The sequence below is a fragment of the Typopeltis vanoorti genome, chromosome 2 (genome assembly GCF_054136105.1).
Source record: "Typopeltis vanoorti isolate ZY-2024b chromosome 2, IOZ_Tvanoo_1.0, whole genome shotgun sequence".
NCBI lineage: Eukaryota > Metazoa > Arthropoda > Arachnida > Uropygi > Thelyphonidae > Typopeltis > Typopeltis vanoorti.
This window is the reverse complement of record NC_143550.1, coordinates 134,071,384-134,090,566: the sequence shown is the minus strand read 5'-3', so window position 1 is coordinate 134,090,566 and position 19,183 is coordinate 134,071,384. Positions and strand designations below refer to the sequence as shown.

The window sequence follows — 19,183 nt, the reverse complement described above, 5'->3', positions numbered from 1 at the left end:
ACATGAGTAGCACCTGGGAATCGAAGTAAGAAAATCGAATACATTTTAATCGACAGAAGACACTAATCAATAACACCAAAACACTGCCAATTGCAGACTGTGGATCAGACCATCAATTATTAATCTCTAATTTAAAGATCCATCTGAAAGCAAACAAGAACAACAGCAACAAAAGATATGACTTTTCAGAAATGGACAACAAATTTACAATGGACATTGAAGCAGAGCTCAAGAAACAAAAAAAGTACACCTCACGAACAAAGCATTGAATCATGTTGGACACACCTAAAACAAACCACTGTAAAATCTGCAGCCAAAAAAAAAAAAAAAATGGTAGTCCATGGATTACAAAAGAAACCCTAGAACTAATTAAAAAAAAGGAAACAAATTAAAACCACAGATTGGCAAAATCTAAATTACTTGAGCCTGAATAAAGCTATTAAAAAATCTTGTCAAAAAGATAAAAATAGCTATATCCAAAACATCTGTAAAGAAATAGAAAGACACTCCAACTTTAATGAAACAACAGATTTATTCAAGGTGGTTAAGGATATAACCAAAAAATTCAAAACCAAATTTAATATAATTGCAGAGTAAAACAGCAAGATGTTAAATGACACTAATGACATAGCCAGAAGATGGAAAGAGTATTGAGCCGAGCTTTATAAGGACCCAGCTATTCAACAAGAAGACGAAGGGGCTGTGGAAAACATGGAAATGGAACTGGAGATCCTCAAAAGTGAAACAGAACAAGCGATCAAAAAATTGAGGGATAAGAAAGCTCTGGGTCCTGATTCAATACCAGCTGAAATGCCGAAAAACCTTGGATAGAATGCAGTCAATTGGATATGTGATTTATGCAACAAATTCTGGAAGATTGGAAGTTGGCCAAATGACTGGACTAGTTCCAACATTATCTCAATCTACAAAAAAGACAATCACAACAAATATGAAAACTAGCGAACCATTGCCCTTAACTCACATACCAGCAAGATTTTACTATACATTATTAAGGAAAGATTACAAAGTTTTATAGCCAATCAGATCTCAGAAGAACAAGCAGGATTCAGTAAAGGAACTAGAAATCATATATTTAACATCAGACAAATAATTGAAAAAACAAGGGAATTCAACTTAAGCCTTTATCTATGCTTTATAGATTACTCCAAGGCCTGTATGAGGTGGGATATTTTATGGGATATCATGCAAGAATCAGGAATACCAAACCATCTAGTAACCCTCATGAAGAACTTATATCAAGGAAATCGAGCAACAGTAAGAATTGAAAACTCAGTGTCCCCTGCATTCCAACTTGAAAAAGGATCAAGACAAGGATGCATACTCTCACCATTACTATTCAACCTTTACAGCGAAACTATAATGAAACTATAATGAAAAACTATAATGCCTCCATTCCACTCTAGAAAAGTGGAATGGAGGCATTAAATTAGGTGGCCGAACAATCAGTAACCTACGATACACAGATGGCACAGTGGTAACAGCAACAAATGAACAGGAATTAAAATCCATCATAAATCAATTAGAATGGGAAAGCTTAAGCCATGGTTTACGAATAAATCAAGATAAAACCAAAAGAATGGTTTTAAACAATGCAGAGGATATAGATATAGAAGGAATTGAAATTGTTGACAATTTCAACTAACTTGATAATAACAAAAAACGATGGATGGAAAAAAGAGATCAGAAGAAGAACAGCACTAGCTTAGAAAGCAATGACTGATTTAACTAAGATCTGGAAAGTAGGCACATCTCCAAAAAGACCAAAATTAAGCTTGTAGAAAGCTCAGTTTTTTCAATCTTCCTCTATGCTTCTGAGTCTTGGACAATGACAAAAGATGACAGAAGAAGAATTGAGGTGTTCAAGCTCTGGTGCTGGAGAAGATTGTTAAGAGTGTCTTGGACAGAAAAAAAACGAACAAACAAAAGTATCCTAGAAGAACTGAATATCCACACAAGACTGATAAACATAATTGACAAGGAAATAGTGCAATATTTTGGACACATATGTAGAAGGGAAGACAACTGACTGGAAAAAATAATTATCCAGGGTAAACCGTGTGGGAAAAACCCCCAACAGGTGAATTGACCAAATATCAAGAATCACTGGACTTAAACTAGAACAAGCAATAAGAGAAGCACAGGGGAGAAAGAAATGAAGCATCATCAGGATGGTCACAAGTCCTCAGGCATGAGGAGATCAGAGAGAGAGAGAGAGATTTTTATCTCATTTTTTAGGAACAGTGTGCTAAATAAATGCTGGCTTTCATGCTGTTGGATAGATGCCAGATAAATAGGGCAGCTTGCAAATGCAACATAAGATGGACATTAATTCTGGAGAACAAGCTCTTATTACAACTGAAAGGATACTATCTGGATCAAAGGAATTATGAGGATCAAGGATACTGAACATTTTTCTGATGTCGTATCAAAAGATCAGAGGAAGCACACTGACCTAGGAATCAGTATGTTTACCTCCCTCATAAGGAAGTACTCACTTCCACTGACACTTCAGTTCAAAGCTTCTAAATATATGAATGGTTCCAAATTTTGCTATGTCTCATAAATTATTACTATTATTAGGGGCAACTGCAAGGAGTCCTTACACTCATAGAAGGAAGCCTTAAACATCATGTCAAGAACTATCCAAATTTTGCTCAGTATCTATCATACTTTGCTTTAAGCTCATTCACAATCATGGCACCCACAACACTGGCAACCTATTCCACTCATTCACTACTCTCCAAGCAAAAAACCTAGTTCTAACACTCTTAATCAGTTTCCATGGATGGCACATAGTTCTTCCACCACAAGACCTATTCTGAAAATTTACCATTGCATTAATCCTGTCTCATATGATATAAATTGAAATATGAGTGTCTCAATCACATCATCCCTTTTCTGCCTATCAATCATTTTTTGTAATCCACAAATCTTCAACTTGTTCTCGCAAGGTTCATTCCATAGACCAGTTACCATCTTGGTAACTTGCATCTGGATCCTCTCCACCTCCTCCACAACATCACCAAGAAACCCTGCCACCCAGATCTGTGCACAGTAGTCAAGATGGGATCTTATTAAGGCTCAATAAAGAGGAACAATAACCTGCTTATCTCTGCTTGTCAAAGTATTGTTCAGTAACTATTGATCTCATGAACTGTTTCAGCCACTTTTTCTATGTGCCTCTTAAACTTTAATTCCCTATTCACTAATACTCCGAAGTCACTGGCTTCATCAATTTCCTGGAGTGGAGTTCCACCAATGTGGTATACAGGTGGTAATCTATTCAGCCCAAAATACATAACCTCACACTTTGCAACATTAAACTGCCATCCACTCTCCTTTGCTCAGTCTGTGAATCTATCCAAATCATCCTGCAAAATTTTGACATCATCTGTATTAACTATTGCTCTATCCAACTTTGCATCATTGGCAAAACTGAACAGCTGAGTACTCTAAGATCCTTTACTATATCATTAATGAACAAATTAAACAGTAGCAGTCCAAGAACAGAACCCTGTAGTACATCACTAGTCACAGGCCTTCTTTTGGAGTCTACTACTGAATAAACTACTCTCTGATATCTCTCCATCAACCATCCTCCATCTTACCAACCCTATATCCATCCTCATGTGCTGCAGTTTCCATACAGTATCCTGTCCAAGGCCTTGCAAGTCCAGCAGTATCACTGCAAACTCGTTACCTTTATCCAACTCAGCTGTCATTGTATTATAAAATACGGGCAAGTGATTGAGGCATGACCTACCCTTCACAAAACCATGCTGCCCCCCCACCCCACATACAGTATCCCATTTTCATCTATCCATCCTTTGTATTTGCTCTTGACCAACTTCTCCAATACTTTGACAACAACTCCTGAAATTCCTGATATGCTGATGGGTCGGTAATTTGTTACATCAGTCTAGTAGCCTCCTTTATACAATGGAACTATTTTCCCCTCTTTCTCTATCCCCCCCTCGGGCCTAACCCCGAACTAAGACTCAGAATAAACAATAGGGTCAAGGGCACTGACAGTTCCCTCGCAGCTATAAGTAAAATATGAGCTGGTATACTATCCAATCCCACAGCTGTATTCATATTAAGGTTCTGTAATATGCTATGCACTTCCATTTCATTTACCTCAATTCCGATATTAGTCTATGGCTTTCTCGTTCCTGCAATATTGCTACCTAGATGATATACTCTTGCAAAGTGTTCACTTAGTAATTCTATTATTTTGACTGATTCAGTTCCCTCCCTACCATCAGATTCATTAAAATAATTCTGCCATACACATTCTTTGCAGCATATAGAAAAAACTATTTGGGATTCTCTTTAGCCTGCATAGCTAAACTTCCTTTCAAAATCTGCTTTTGCCTTTCTTACCAGATTGATTACCCTTCTGGCATGTGCCTGCAGGTCATCTTTCACCTTAAAATCCCTCCAGATGTTTTATTTTTATTTTTTTGCAACTCCAGCTTAATAATGCATTTTTGGAAATTATGGAGACAACTACCGTGTTTGAATAAAAACTTTAGTTTAATATTACTAAAATTTTACAATTCGACGTTTCGACCTTTATGTCAAGGTCATCTTCTGGAGTGTACAAATATACACAAGAAACAAGCTATACTACAATCATACTGGTTCGTAAAAGACACTGACTAACCACTACAACAATTGGTGGCCTGACCTCTGGTGAAAAAAATAAAATAAATAAATAAAATAAAATAAAATAAAATAAATAAATAAATAAATAAATAAATAAATAAATTAAATAAAATAAAATAAAAATTATACATCAACGCTAGAGTCCTATTATTTGTGTTGTCTACTATATACATATATTAACATCAATCCAGCCAGTTGGAGTGGAATGGTTTCTAATACTAACAGATTGGCTAGAGTCCTGACTTATGTTGAATCTTTCATATTAGGTTGGCTGAATGTGTGCCATCCAGATCCTTGGAATTTTCATACCATCTTTATTGTTGATATTTGGGTGGTTTATCAGGATTTATTTCGCAGGATTCTTTAAATTTTCTTTCGTACCATGTTTTTGTGCGATGTAAGGAGCAGGTGCTTTTCCAGTTGATTTGGTGTAAGGTGTTCAGTGCATGGTCTGAGAGGCCTGCTTCACCATAATGGTTATATTTAATGTGTCTAATGTGTTCTTTCTTGCGTATAGGGATTGTCCGTCCTGTTTCACCAATGTACGGTAAGTTACAGGTGCAGCAGATGCAATAGACTCCAGGATGTGCTAATGGGAGGAGAGGATCCTTAGAGGAGCTGAATATGGTTTTAAGTTTAGTGGGTGGTTTAAAGGTGGCATTGAGGTTATAATGTTGTAGGATTCTGTTGAATTTTTCTGATAACCCTTTAATGTATGGGATGACTATGGTTTTACTGTAATCTAGATTCGTTTATTGTTTTGGTTTTATAGAGTATTTTATTGACAGTATTTTTGTTATAGCCATTGTTTATGAATGTGTCACTAATGATTTTCAGTTCTTGTTTCAGGGCTTTCTGGTTAGAGCAAATAGTTGTGGCTCTGTTTTTAAGGGTGTTTAAGACTCCATATTTTTGTGCTGGGTGGTGGTATGAATTCGCATGTGTGTATTGGCCCGTGTGTGTCGGTTTTCGGTAGACTGTGAAGGATAGACTGCCTGAAGGAAGACGTGTAACTAGTGTGTCTAGGAACGGGAGCGAATTTTGGTTTTCGATTTCGATGGTAAATTGTATGCGTTCGTGTTGTTTATTTAGGTGGCTGAGGAATGTGTTTAGCGTTTGTCGCCCGTGCAGCCAGATCGCGAACACGTCGTCAACGTATCTGAGCCAGATTGTCGGTCGAAGCGTGGCGGAATCAAGAGCCCTTTGCTCAAAGGTTTCCATGTAGAAGTTCACGATTGGGGGGATAATGGTGAGCCCATGGCTGTACCTTCCTTTTGTAGGCAGAATTTGTTTTGCCACACGAAGTAACCAGACTTTAGTACGTGGGCAAAGAGGGCCGTAACGTCGGGCGGATATTTGTTCTGTAGTAGGAGAATTGTGTCATTGATGGAGACATTAGTGAAAAGGGCAGAAACGTCAAAACTGACTAATAAGTCGTCTTTGTCGAGTGTTATGTTTTTGATTTTGTTTATAAAGTGTTGTGTGTTTTTTATGTAGGAGGGGGAATGACCTACCAACTCCTTGAGTGTTGCCGCTAATTTCTTGGCTAGGTGGTAACTGGGACTGTCTATTCCTTCCACTATTGGTCGAAGGGGCACTTTTGTTTGTGTATTTTCGTAACCTCATATATTCTGGGGGGGGGGGGGGGCATAGTGGGGTTTGAGTTTTTTAACTGTGTCTGGTGGCCAAGAAGTGACGGACTTTAGTAGTTTTTCTGTTTTGTCCTTTATCCTTTTTGTTGGGTTATAATTTACCATTTTATATGTGTTGTTATCGGCTACTAGATGGTTCATTTGCAGTATGTATGTTGACCTGTCAAGGACAACAGTGGCACTGCCTTTATCAGCTTTCGTTATTATTATATACATAATAAATATTCGTTATTATATACATAATAATAATAACGAAAGCTGATAAAGGCAGTGCCAGTGTTGTCCTTGACAGGTCAACATACATACTGCAAATGGACCAACTAGTAGCCGATAACAACACATATAAAATGGTAAATTATAACCCAACAAAAAGGATAAAGGACAAAACAGAAAAACTACTAAAGTCCGTCACTTCTTGGCCACCAGACACAGTTAAAAAACTCAAACCCCACTACGCCTTCCCCCCCAGAATATATGGGGTTCCAAAAATACACAAACAAAATGTGCCCCTTCGACCAATAGTGGAAGGAATAGACAGTCCCAATTACCACCTAGCCAAGAAATTAGCGGCAACATCAAGGAGTTGGTAAGTCATCCCCCCCCTCCTACATAAAAAACACACAACACTTTATAAACAAAATCAAAAACATAACACTCGACAAAGACGACTTATTAGTCAGTTTTGACGTTTCTGCCCTTTTCACTAATGTCTCCATCAATGACACAATTCTCCTACTACTGAACAAATTTCCGCCCGACGTTACGGCCCTCTTTGCCCACGTACTAAAAGTCCGGTTACTTTGTGTGGCAAAACAAATTCTACCTACAAAAGGAAGGTACAGCCATGGGGTCACCATTATTTCCCCCCCCTCCCCAATCGCGAACTTCTACATGGAAACCTTTGAGCAAAGGGCTCTTGATTCCGCCACGCTTCGACCGACAATCTGGCTCAGATACGTTGACGACGTGTTCGCGATCTGGCCGCACGGGCGACAAACGCTAAACACATTCCTCAGCCACCTAAACAAACAACACGAACGCATACAATTTACCATCGAAATCGAAAACCAAAATTCGCTCCCGTTCATAGACACACTAGTTACACGTCTTCCTTCAGGCAGTCTATCCTTCACAGTCTACCGAAAACCAACACACACGGGCCAATACATACATGCGAATTCGTACCACCACCCAGCACAAAAATATGGAGTCATAAACACCCTTAAAAACAGAGCCACAACTATTTCCTCTAACCAGCAAGCCCTGAAACAAGAACTAAAAATCATTAGTGACACATTCATAAACAATGGCTATAACAAAAATACTGTCAATAAAATACTCTATAAAACCACAACAAAAACGAATCTAGATTACAGTAAAACCATAGCCATCCCATACATTAAAGGGTTATCAGAAAAAATCAACAGAATCCTACAACATTATAACCTCAATGCCACCTTTAAACCACCCACTAAACTTAAAACCATATTCAGCTCCTCTAAGGATCCTCTCCTCCCATTAGCACATCCTGGAGTCTATTGCATCCGCTGCACCTGTAACTTACCGTACATTGGTGAAACAGGACGGACAATCCCTATACGCAAGAAAGAACACATTAGACACATTAAATATAACCATTATGGTGAAGCAGGCCTCTCAGACCATGCACTTAACACCTTACACCAAATCAACTGGAAAAGCACCTGCTCCTTACACCGCACAAAAACATGGTACGAAAGAAAATTTAAAGAATCCTGCGAAATCCTGATAAACCACCCAAATATCAACAATAAAGATGGTATGAAAATTCCAAGGATCTGGATGGCACACATTCAGCCAACCTAATATGAAAGATTCAACATAAGTCAGGACTGTAACCAATCCGCTAGTATTAGAAACCATTCCACTCCAACTGGCTGGAATGATGTTAATATATGTATATAGTAGACAACACAAATAATAGGACTCTAGCGTTGATGTATAATTTTTTTTTTTATTTATTTTATTTTATTTATTTATTTTTTTTTTTTTTTCACCAGAGGTCAGGCCAACAATTGTGGTAGCAGTTAGTCAGTGTCTTTAACGAACCAGTATGATTGTAGTATAGCTTGTTTCTTGTGTATATTTGTATGCTCCAGAAGATGACCTTGACATAAAGGTCGAAACGTCGAATTGTAAAATTTTAGTAATATTAAACTAAAGTTTTTATTCAAACACGGTAGTTGTCTCCATAATTTCCAAAAATGCATTCGGATCACCGTGCAAGCCTAAAAGAAAGGATCCAGCTTAATAATGATATTCATCCATTTAACTCCCACTTCATTTCTTCTCCTGACTCTAGGTATAGAGTCTGCCATTACCTCCCTCAAACACTTCTTTACCATATTAACATCCAGCTCTTGCATTTTAACATGCCATGGCACCGATCCAAGTGATCTCCTAAGCTTGTCATACTTGCATACAATCACAACAGAGTTCAAGAATTACTCGAACTCTGTATTTCCATATATACCCCATCTTAACTGAAAATTTTACACAATTAACCACCTCCCCCCAGGTCAAGACCATATTGGTGGTAACGTGGTCATATTCATTATAGCTGTAGTTTGCTAATTCTCAGATGCAATTACTAGATCAAGCACTCTCGAACCCCTAGAATATTCCATCACATGCTGTCTCAGGTAATATCCCTTAGTAACTGCATAAATTCCATTTCCTTCCTACTGTATGACCTCTCCTCCTTCCAATTTATGTTCCCATAGTTGAAATGACCCATAATAATTACCTGTCCTCCATTCATTGAGTCTATTTTTTTGATGCATATTATCTCCATTATCTTTTCCATCCTCTAGTTTATAGAAGCATCCAACTGTACATTTTGTTCTGCTAGCCTCAGTCTCACACCAGATAGCTATTTTATGTGCAATTTTCACTGGACTGCAGTTGAACTTCTACTCTCTTTGGTTGCAGTTTTCATCTACTATCATCAATAACACTCCTCCTCCTCCTCCCATTCTTTTTTCTCTATCCTCCTTAAACACACTATATATATCCTTCACCTTTTATCCCACTAACTATATCAACTTCTGTTAGCCATGTCTCACTAATGCCAATAACCTTTGGCCAGGATGAGCCAACCAATGCCAAAAATTCTTCCTACTTGTTCCAAATGCTCCTGGCATTAGTACACACAAAGTGCAAAAGCCCCCTAGGCTCACTGCTATCGTGACGCATGATACTTACCGTCCCATTCTAGTTTGTTACCAGTAGTACTAACTTAGACATATTATGCACATTCTTACATGCAACTGCCTCACATGTCTCCGTATCCAATCAGCAGCCCCCCCCCCCTCTAAAAGCTCTAGTTTCCTGATTCTATACATCCACATTCACTTCATTCAATAATACTTTTCACAGTATCTGAATACCAAATCTATTCAGATGCAAACCATCCTTCTTATATAAGTCCTTTCGCCCATCAAACTCACACCACACATCCACAAACTCCACACCACTCCTCCTCTTCCATAACCAATGTATTGAGTTATTCGCTATTATGGCCCTCCTCCTCAGCTCTACTCTGTCATACCGTGGTCACCGACTCACTACCTTAATTCTCTCACTCTTTTAAATTATATATTTAGTTTAATCCTTTATCCAAGTGTAAGCAAACAAAGTTCGTGCCTGAAGTATCTTCAGGACTGGGGCAACTCGTGGCAAAGGTGGACTCACTTCAACATCACTTGCCTTAGTATCCCATAATGCAAAACACATCTCCTTGTAAACATGTATAATGCTAGGCAGAAGGGTCACTACCCAAACTGATTTCGTCCTTTATTGAGGTCTCTTCGGGTGGGAGATAGACCCAAAGGTGATACCAAGGTTGAAGCAATGCAGAAGTCATATTTCCATATACGAGTTGCAAAAATGTGTCACACCTCAAAGCATTATACATCCACAAGGAGATGTGCTTTGTATTATGGGATACTAAGGCAAGTGATGTGAAGTCAGTCCACCTTTGCCACGAGTTATTATTATTATTGATGAGAGTTGCCCCAGTCCTAAAGATATTTCAAGCGCAAACTTTGTTTTTGCTTACACTTTGATAAAGGATTAAACTAAATATATAATTTGTAGTCTAACCAAGTGAAAAAACTTTCAACATCTCTCACTCTTTTCTTTTGCTACTTCCAATAAATCTTTCATGTCCTCTCTCATGCCACACTTTTCTCCTTTAAATCATTTGTTCCAGCCACTAGGATCATTTCTTTCACCCTACACTTTTGTGCTCTAATGGCGTCACTAACATCGTTAATTTTCGCATCCAGAAAGCACAATTTTATCAAACTCTCGTCGATCACATCTGTTATGACTGAATCACCATACAACAACACTCACTGCTTGATTTTTCTTTCTCTCTTGATCAAGCCCTCATTTATCTTATCTTACACTTCTTTCATCTGTTAACAGCTGACCCACTCACCAGACATTTCTGAACTCACTCCAGCTACCACTTCACCTGTATATGACTTCACAACAGAGCTATCTCCCCTCATTGCAGCCAACTCTTCATTTTTTACTGATACTATGAGTATTTCATACTATGAGTACTATAATAGTATGACTGATACACATATAGACTGATACACATATTATGAGTATCAGTCATACTATTCTTTAGTGCAATACTTTTACTCTCTCAATCATGTCACATTTATTATCACTCTCAATCCTATCTGATATTACATCACACACATTTTCAATCATATTCTGAGTTCCGTCCTTACCAATACTTTAATCTCACAACCTGAGACACAATTTTGATCCTTGCCCTCATAGCATTTTTGGCACACTTTCTCATCATTATCGCTTTCAAACCAAATTCCAGCTGTCTTTGGTAATGCATACATACATTTCGCAGACATTGCACTGCACAAAATCCCTTTGATTCAATTCTTTAAACAATGATGACCTGGGCACCATTGTTCTGCTTTGCATTGGTGCCATAAAGAGACAAATGAAAACAAAGATCTGGTCAATAACAAACAGCAAATCTAAGATATATCTTAGATTTGCTGTTTGAAAACATCTAATCATCTAAGATACACAGCTGAACACACAAGATTAAGAAAAAATAATTTTTATAATGTTTAAAGTTTTTCCCCTCTCAAATAACTCAATTCCTGCCATCTCCAGCATATATCATTGCAAAACAAATTCATATATTTTTATATAAATTTCAGTATACCGAATATCCAATCTCCTAAGGTGAACACAAAATCCTTACCAAAAATAGGTCTCTTATGAAACACTTGCAGATCTTTAATCGAATCTTCAAGATTTTTTTGAAGAACAATGTGATCTAATGCATTATTTTTATTGGCCTTCATAATAGAACCATCATCTTTGATTCTGAAAACAAACAAAACCAGAAGGGAATAAATATAATCATTAATGTTTTCATAATTTTTTAAATACTTCTTCCCATGTTTTATCTTCATTAAACAATTTTTATAAGAGCACACAACATGTTCTATGCAAACTATACAGGTAAGATAAATTATAGCTAATACAACAATTAATTTGTTGTATTAGCTGTAATTTATCTTACCTGTATATTATTACCTTTAATATATGTATTACCTGTAATTGCTGGCAATTAATTAATTGGCGACCTGGTTGGTCGAGTGAGTTAGCGTATCTGCTTTCCAGCCAAAAGGCTGCGGGTTCGAATCCCACCGTGGGCTTGGATGTTTGTGATGGTGTAGTTTGTAGGTGGTGGAGATAGAGAGTTGTAGAGTAGATGCCCTCCCTCAATGAGTCTTTGGACTCCTTGGAGGTGTCAAGTAATAATAATAATAATAATTTCATTACAATTATTTGTAATGAAATTAATTGTTGATAATTAATGATAATAATAGTTCTTATTCAAACAAGTTCCTCTTATATTTCTCAGATGTTATTTGTGCTGAATTATTGTGATGACTTAATTATTATTATTTTATTTCATCTCCATGGAGTCTTGAGACTCATCAAGGGGAATTTATATTTCATTATACACACAAATCCTATCATAATTCTTCTTGAATCCATTCTCTGTCAGGGAACTCACAATGAATTTTGGCAATCCATTTCACTCATTCACTCACTCTCCACACAAAAAATCTGGTGTGCATTCCCCCTACTAACCACACTCTTACACAACTTCCATGGATGACCCCTAGTTCTCTATTTGGTCATATACTGAAAATTTTCAATTGGATCAATTTTATAAAATCCCTTTAATATCTGAAATGTTTCTATCATATCTCTTAACAACTAAACCTTTGTAACCCACAAACTTTCAACCTATCCTCATAGGGAGGATTCCACAGATCTGTCACCATCTTGGTCACTCATCTCTGAATTCCCTCTATCACCTCCTAGTCCCCAAGAAACCCAGGTGACCAAATCTCTGCACAGTAGTCAAGATGTGGTTGAATCATAGCCTTATAAAGAAGGATAATAAATTCCCTATCTTTACTTGTTAGCATGTTTTTCAACATCCACGTAATCCCTGAAGTCCCTAGTCTCATCAATTTCCTGCAATCCAATACCATCAATATGTTACACCATATGCAATCTTTTCAAAGGGCATAACCTTACATTTTGCAACATTAAGATGACAATCATTATCCTTTGCCCACAATGCCAATTATTTAAATCATCCTGCAGGATATCTACATCATCTTTATCGACTACTGCTCTTCCCAGTTTTGCATCATCAGCCAAAAACTGAGTATCCCCCCCCTCTCCCACCTCTTAAATCTTTCCCTATATCATTGATATACAAATTAAAGAGTAGTGGCCACAGAACTGAACCCTGAGGTATTCCACTAGTCACTATCATTCTCTTTGATTCCACTCCACCATGTACTACTCTGTGTCTATCTCTCAGCCAGGCTACTAGCCTCATATTTTCTGCAGTCCAATGCCATCAATATGATACAACAGCATATGCACCCTTTTCAACCTGAAGTGCATAACCTTACATTTTGCAACATTAAATTGATCTTGCATTATCCTTTGCCCACAATGTCATCATCATCATAATACTAATTACGGGTATAGACTGTATGTCTGTTCCGGTCTCATTATCCATCCAATATCCTTTTTTGAGGTCTACCCTGACTTCTCTTTCCAATTGGCTTATATTTTAGTATTTGTTTCTGTTGTTGGGTATTCGCCATTCGGTTTACATGTTACCATAACTACTAAACCACTAAGTCTCTTCAACATTTGAAGGAGAAAGCAGAACCCAATTATGACTATGAATTCAATGCTTATTCCGGTTGGTTCCTGAGATTCAAGCAGCGTTTTGCTCTGCATAATGTGAAAATGTATGGAATCTGCAAGTGCTGAGAAGGCTGCCAAGGAGTTTGTAGAAAAATTGGATAAAATTATTACGGAGAAGAATTATTTGCCACAGCAAATATTTAATATGGATGAGACATCTTTGTTTCGGAAAAAAATGACCGAACGGACATGCATCGACAAAAAACTAAAATCTATACCTAGTTTCAAAGCTCTTAATGCCCGTATTATGATTCTGTCATGGGTAATGTGGCTGGATATAAACTGAAACCATTTGTATTATGGCACAATGAGAATCCACAAATCTTCAAAAACATTAGGAAACATATTCCTAATTTCATTTTCGGAGCAATAAAAAGTTGGATGACTCAAAAATTGAGGATGCCTTAATTAACTGTTATGCGAGTGAAATAAAAAGCTATTATGTGAAAGAAAGTGTAGAATTTAAAATTTTATTCTAGATAATGCTCCAGGTCATCCATCCTATACGTCTTATAGCGGTGATCTTCACCAAGTTCAAGGTCATGTTTCTTCCTCCAAACACTACTTCATTGATCCAACCGATAGATCAGGGAGTTCTTGCAGGGTTTAAGGCTTATTATCTACGGAGAACTTTTTCATAAACCATTTCTGCTACTGAAGGAAATGACCAGACTCTCATGCAATTCTGGAAAACATTCAATATTTATCATGCTATTAAAAACATTGCTGTGACTTGGGACGAAGTGACCTCTCAATGTATGAGTGGCATATGGAAAAAGACATTAGAAAGGTTAGTAATAGTGGGTGGCAAACAATCTGAATCTCGAAGTGAATGATGATGACATAATTCAACTCACAGAAAGTTTACCCTGAAGAGTTGACCAACGAAGAATTGGTCTTCTCTTCTGCAACAACTGTTGCAGAAGAGGAAAAAACGATAAAAGGAAGAGGGGGAAAAGAGAAACAGGAAGAGGTAGTTAAAACTATCTGCAGTAAAGGGTCTTGCAGAAGTGTTCTCTGCAGTTAGCGATGTCCTCAAAATGGCTGAAGACATGAACCCCAGTGTTGAACGCTACTTAACACGCTCACTGCCAACTATGAGTATACTTATAGTTGGTATATGAGCATCACAAGCCAACTATCAATATACTCGTATGACGCATACTGCCAGCAACGAAATTACCTGTATTGACCTTGAAGAAGTAAAAATGCTTAGCGTGCGGAGCTAGCAGCGAAAGTGTGTATACTCGTAGATGGTATATGAGCCTCACAAGCCAACTATGAATATACTCGTACGACGCTTACCGACAGCAATGAGATTACCCGTACTGACTTTGAAGAAGTGAAAATGCTTGGCGTATGGTAACAAACTATGCCCGAGTAGCGTGGCAGCGAACGTATTAATAATAGAAACGAAAGATCATGATGCATTTGCTTGCTATGAACAAATTTATGATGAAAAGAAGAGGAATAAGCAAAGCACATTGGTCATTTTAATAAAAAAAAACAAAGGTTACACCAGAAGAGCCACAGCCTAATTGTTCACACAGGGAAGGTAAAGAAGATGTGATTGTGGGGGAAGATTTGGGTGAATGTTTTCCTGTTTAATAGTGGCAATAACACACAGTAAAGTTTTATAATAAGGTTTAAGAATTAAAATGACAGTATACTTATTACTGTTAAGTCACTAAAACCCCTATAACTCTGTTGATTTAATGTATCGACTTACGTCCTGCCTGATTGAACGGAACCCGGACATAAGTCAAGGGGATGACTGTATATCAAACAGTATATATCTTTTTACTTTGTCAAATGCTTTTTCGTAATCTATAAACAAAAGATGAGTTTCCAAATTAAAGTCTCTTCTTTTTCCTATAACTAGTTTTAAACAGAAAGCTGCATCCATTGTAGAGCATCCTTTTCTAAATCCATTTTGGCATTCTAATAATATTTTTTCACTGTATATTTTTAGTTTTTCATTAAGTACTCTACTATATATTTTGTAGCATGTATTCAATAAACTAATACCTCTGCAGGTTTTGTTTTATCCCCTTTTTTAAATATAGGTATTACTATGCTTGTATTCCATTCTGTTCGTATTTGTCCATTTGTATATATTTTATTTAAAAATTTTAGTAATCTTTGATGAAATTTTTTTCCAGCAAATTTATACAGTTCAGAGTTTATCCCATCTTCTCCTGCTGATTTGCCATTTTTTATTTTATTTAGGTTGTCCTTTAATTCTTTCATTGTTATCATATCATTCAAGGTATTTTGTAAGTTTCTGGTGTAATTTCTCAGGGCCTCACACTGGTGAGTCTCGTCATGGCAAACCTGAGATACCCAAGCTAGACCTGATCCTACTTCATACAATATACACTTGGTATATCATATCTGGAGACTGGGCTTCTACTCTTCTTTCCCCTCTACTCTCTCTTACTTCTTACTCCTCCCTTCCCCACCCCCCCAGTGCTATTAGAGCAACTCGAGGGCAAAGGGGGGGGGACTCTTTCCTCTCAAACTGTAGTTTCCACTATCTACTAAAAAGACAAGCCTAGTTGTCTTAAGGTGGCAGCCCCACCACTAGGATACCTATCATCATGGTAGTCACTTGACATAGGGAAACACATATTACTTTCAAGTCTCAACGAAATCCAAACCGACAGAAGACATGGGAAACGACCCATAATGTCAATTTATTTAAATCATCCTGCAGGACATCTACATCACCTTTATCAACTATTGCTCTCTCTTTATTTGATGACTTACTAGAAGAAATCATTTATAGAACATATTTCATCATTTATGTTACATCTTTTCATAAAATATGCAAAACCTATGACAATGTCTTTTTACATTTGCACCTTACAATGAAAAGAAAGCGGAGAAGAACAAAAGGTGTGCCGAACTTGAAACTTAAGATGAAAGACTCATACTGATTCTTTGGGGGTTGCCAAACTTCATGCGAGGTCTCAGAGGAGGCCTAATAAAAAGGGACTGAAGCGAGCAGAAGGGGTCCCAGTTCCAGAATTGCTGTCAGAGAGGAGGCCACCCAGTCCAGAGTCACCGTCAGAGAGACTGCCCGGATCCACGTTGCTTGAGAGAGGAGTTTCCTGCTTCCAGAAAGGAGCTTCTCAGTAATATGTGTAATATGATTTTACACTTCTAGGAGATGTGTTTTACATTATGGGAAATACTAAGAATAGTGATCAGAGATTTACCCACCTTTGCTACAAGTTGCCTAGTTTGTACTACGTACTTTAGCTTATGCTAGTAGTCGCCAATACTTTTATAGTTTACTATACTATATGCTATATTCGGCATGAAACTCTTTGATTCCGATCTTTGAGTTTCTTATTCGGTTTTGAAACGATATGGGATTTAATATCCCCTTAATTTAAATAACAGTATGATCAATTAATAAAAATGAATTTCTCTTCAAAAGAAATATATATAAATTTATATATAAAAGTTAGTACAGTTGACCCTTGAACAATGTGGGGGAGGGGGGAGATTAGAAGTGATGACCCCCCCACACACACACAGTTTTGAAAATCCATGTATAACTTTTGAAACCTGAAAAACTTAATACTACTGTTGACTGGAAGCCTTACAAATAACATAAACAGCTGATTAATACATTTTGTTATTCATCATTCTATGTATTTTGTATGTTATAAGTATCATATACTGTATTCTTACAATAAAGTAAGCTAGAGAAAAGAAAACGTTATTAAGAAAATCATAAGGAGGAGAAAATACATTTACAGTAGTACTGTATTTATGTGGTCTGTATACAAGGTAAATTGTCTGTCTATCAGTACTTACATCGATATTGTCTTCTATTATACAAAACAATGTACATGTTATACATATTACTAACACTAGACATCAAAAATGAAAAGATAATGTGAAAAAGAAATTCATATTTATTTACAGGCCATAACGATTCATGCATTGATAAAGCAGCAGGCAGCAATATGATTGCATTATGGTAGCCTAGCCTATACACTAATGAATGAATTGTTATGAAATCTTTATTTGATGCTAATTAATTAAATTTAACTAATTAATGAGTTAATTTTATGCAGTCATGATTTAATACTGCATCTTTATGCTTGTTTATTTCTCTTCACTGTGAATGGTACCATGTACTGTCTGTGTGTTTAAGTGTTAATAAATTTTAACTTTTTATACAGTCACACCCCAACTTACGTGAATCGGGAGTTACGCGGTTTCATATGTGTACGTATTCCCGTCCCGCTTCACGTCTCACCACTAGTCGTATCTTTCCGGCGACGGCCGCATTCGCCAGTGTCGCGCATGCTGTGAACAAGCACTGACGTGTTTCGTGCAGTCTCCATTCATACACGATTTTTATAGTCTACAAACCTTGCGATTGTTTAATGTTATGCTCTTGATAAAAATTTTATCACATAAAAAATAATAATGTCGTCCAAAGGAAGCAAGTCCGAATCTTCTACAGCTAGCAAGAAAAGAAAAACATTTACTTTGGAAACAAAACTCAACATTATGAAGGATTTTGAAGGCGAAATGAAAATTTATGAGCTAGCAAAGAAGTTTGATCTACAGGAATCCACAGTAAGAACAATCGTAAAAGAAAGGTTTACAGATTTTGGAGGACATAGATTCTAACGAGAAACGAACTGTAGCCACAAGGTAAGGAATAAAAAAATCATTAGCTTGCTATGAAGAAATTTTGCATGACAAGAAAAAGACATTATGCCGTCAGACGAATCTATTAGATTTTATGAAACCATTGACATCGAAATAACTTTTTTTTATGTACGAAAAACTACAATTATGATTATATTTCTTTAATAAAAAATAGGTGTTTTTGTAAACCTTTGGTCCCAATTAACTAATATTTTGTATGTTTGTATGCAAAATTATACCCGAGTTACGCGAATTCGACTTACGCGCTTTTTGTTGGTCCCACCTACCGCATAACTTAGGGGTATGACTATTAGATTTGTGTATATTTTATTATTACCGTATTTTTCGATAGATAATGTGCATGTTATCTATACAAAAAAGTCTAAATTCGTTAAAAATGAACATGTGCGGTGTACATTTAAAAAGTAAGAGAGGTAAATCAAATGTAATAACAAAACTAAGGTAGAAATATTACTTAATATTAATTGAACATTACACTATTCAAATCTAAAAAATTCTTCACAGACACCACCGCATTCCCTTATGCTTTAATGCAACCATTTCTAACACAGTTTTCACTTACAGCAGCCCAACTTTCTACAATTCACATAACTATATCTTTATACGACATTCTTTTCATCTGCCCTGCTTTGTTATATTCATGGATGCTATTCATCATCCAGTCTTCTCACTTAGCCTGCAAATTGTCTTTGAATAGTTTATTTACTGCAAGATCAAGAGGTTGGAGTTTTTTTGTTATGACGGAATGACGGCCATCATTCCGTCATACCGTCAAACCTGGAATGATGGCCAATTTGGAACTTACAATT

General features: G+C 36.8%; 1 protein-coding gene across 1 annotated transcript in view; it reads right to left on the bottom strand.

Moving 5' to 3' along the window:
- Window positions 1–19,183, bottom strand: part of LRP1 (LDL receptor protein 1) — a 1,646,373-nt gene that overhangs the window by 959,614 nt on the left and 667,576 nt on the right. Inside the window, exon 42 of the mRNA XM_090402369.1 lies at window positions 11,629–11,753. Coding sequence (XP_090258495.1) covers window positions 11,629–11,753 — 125 coding nt within the window. The remainder of the gene's footprint in view (window positions 1–11,628; window positions 11,754–19,183) is intronic.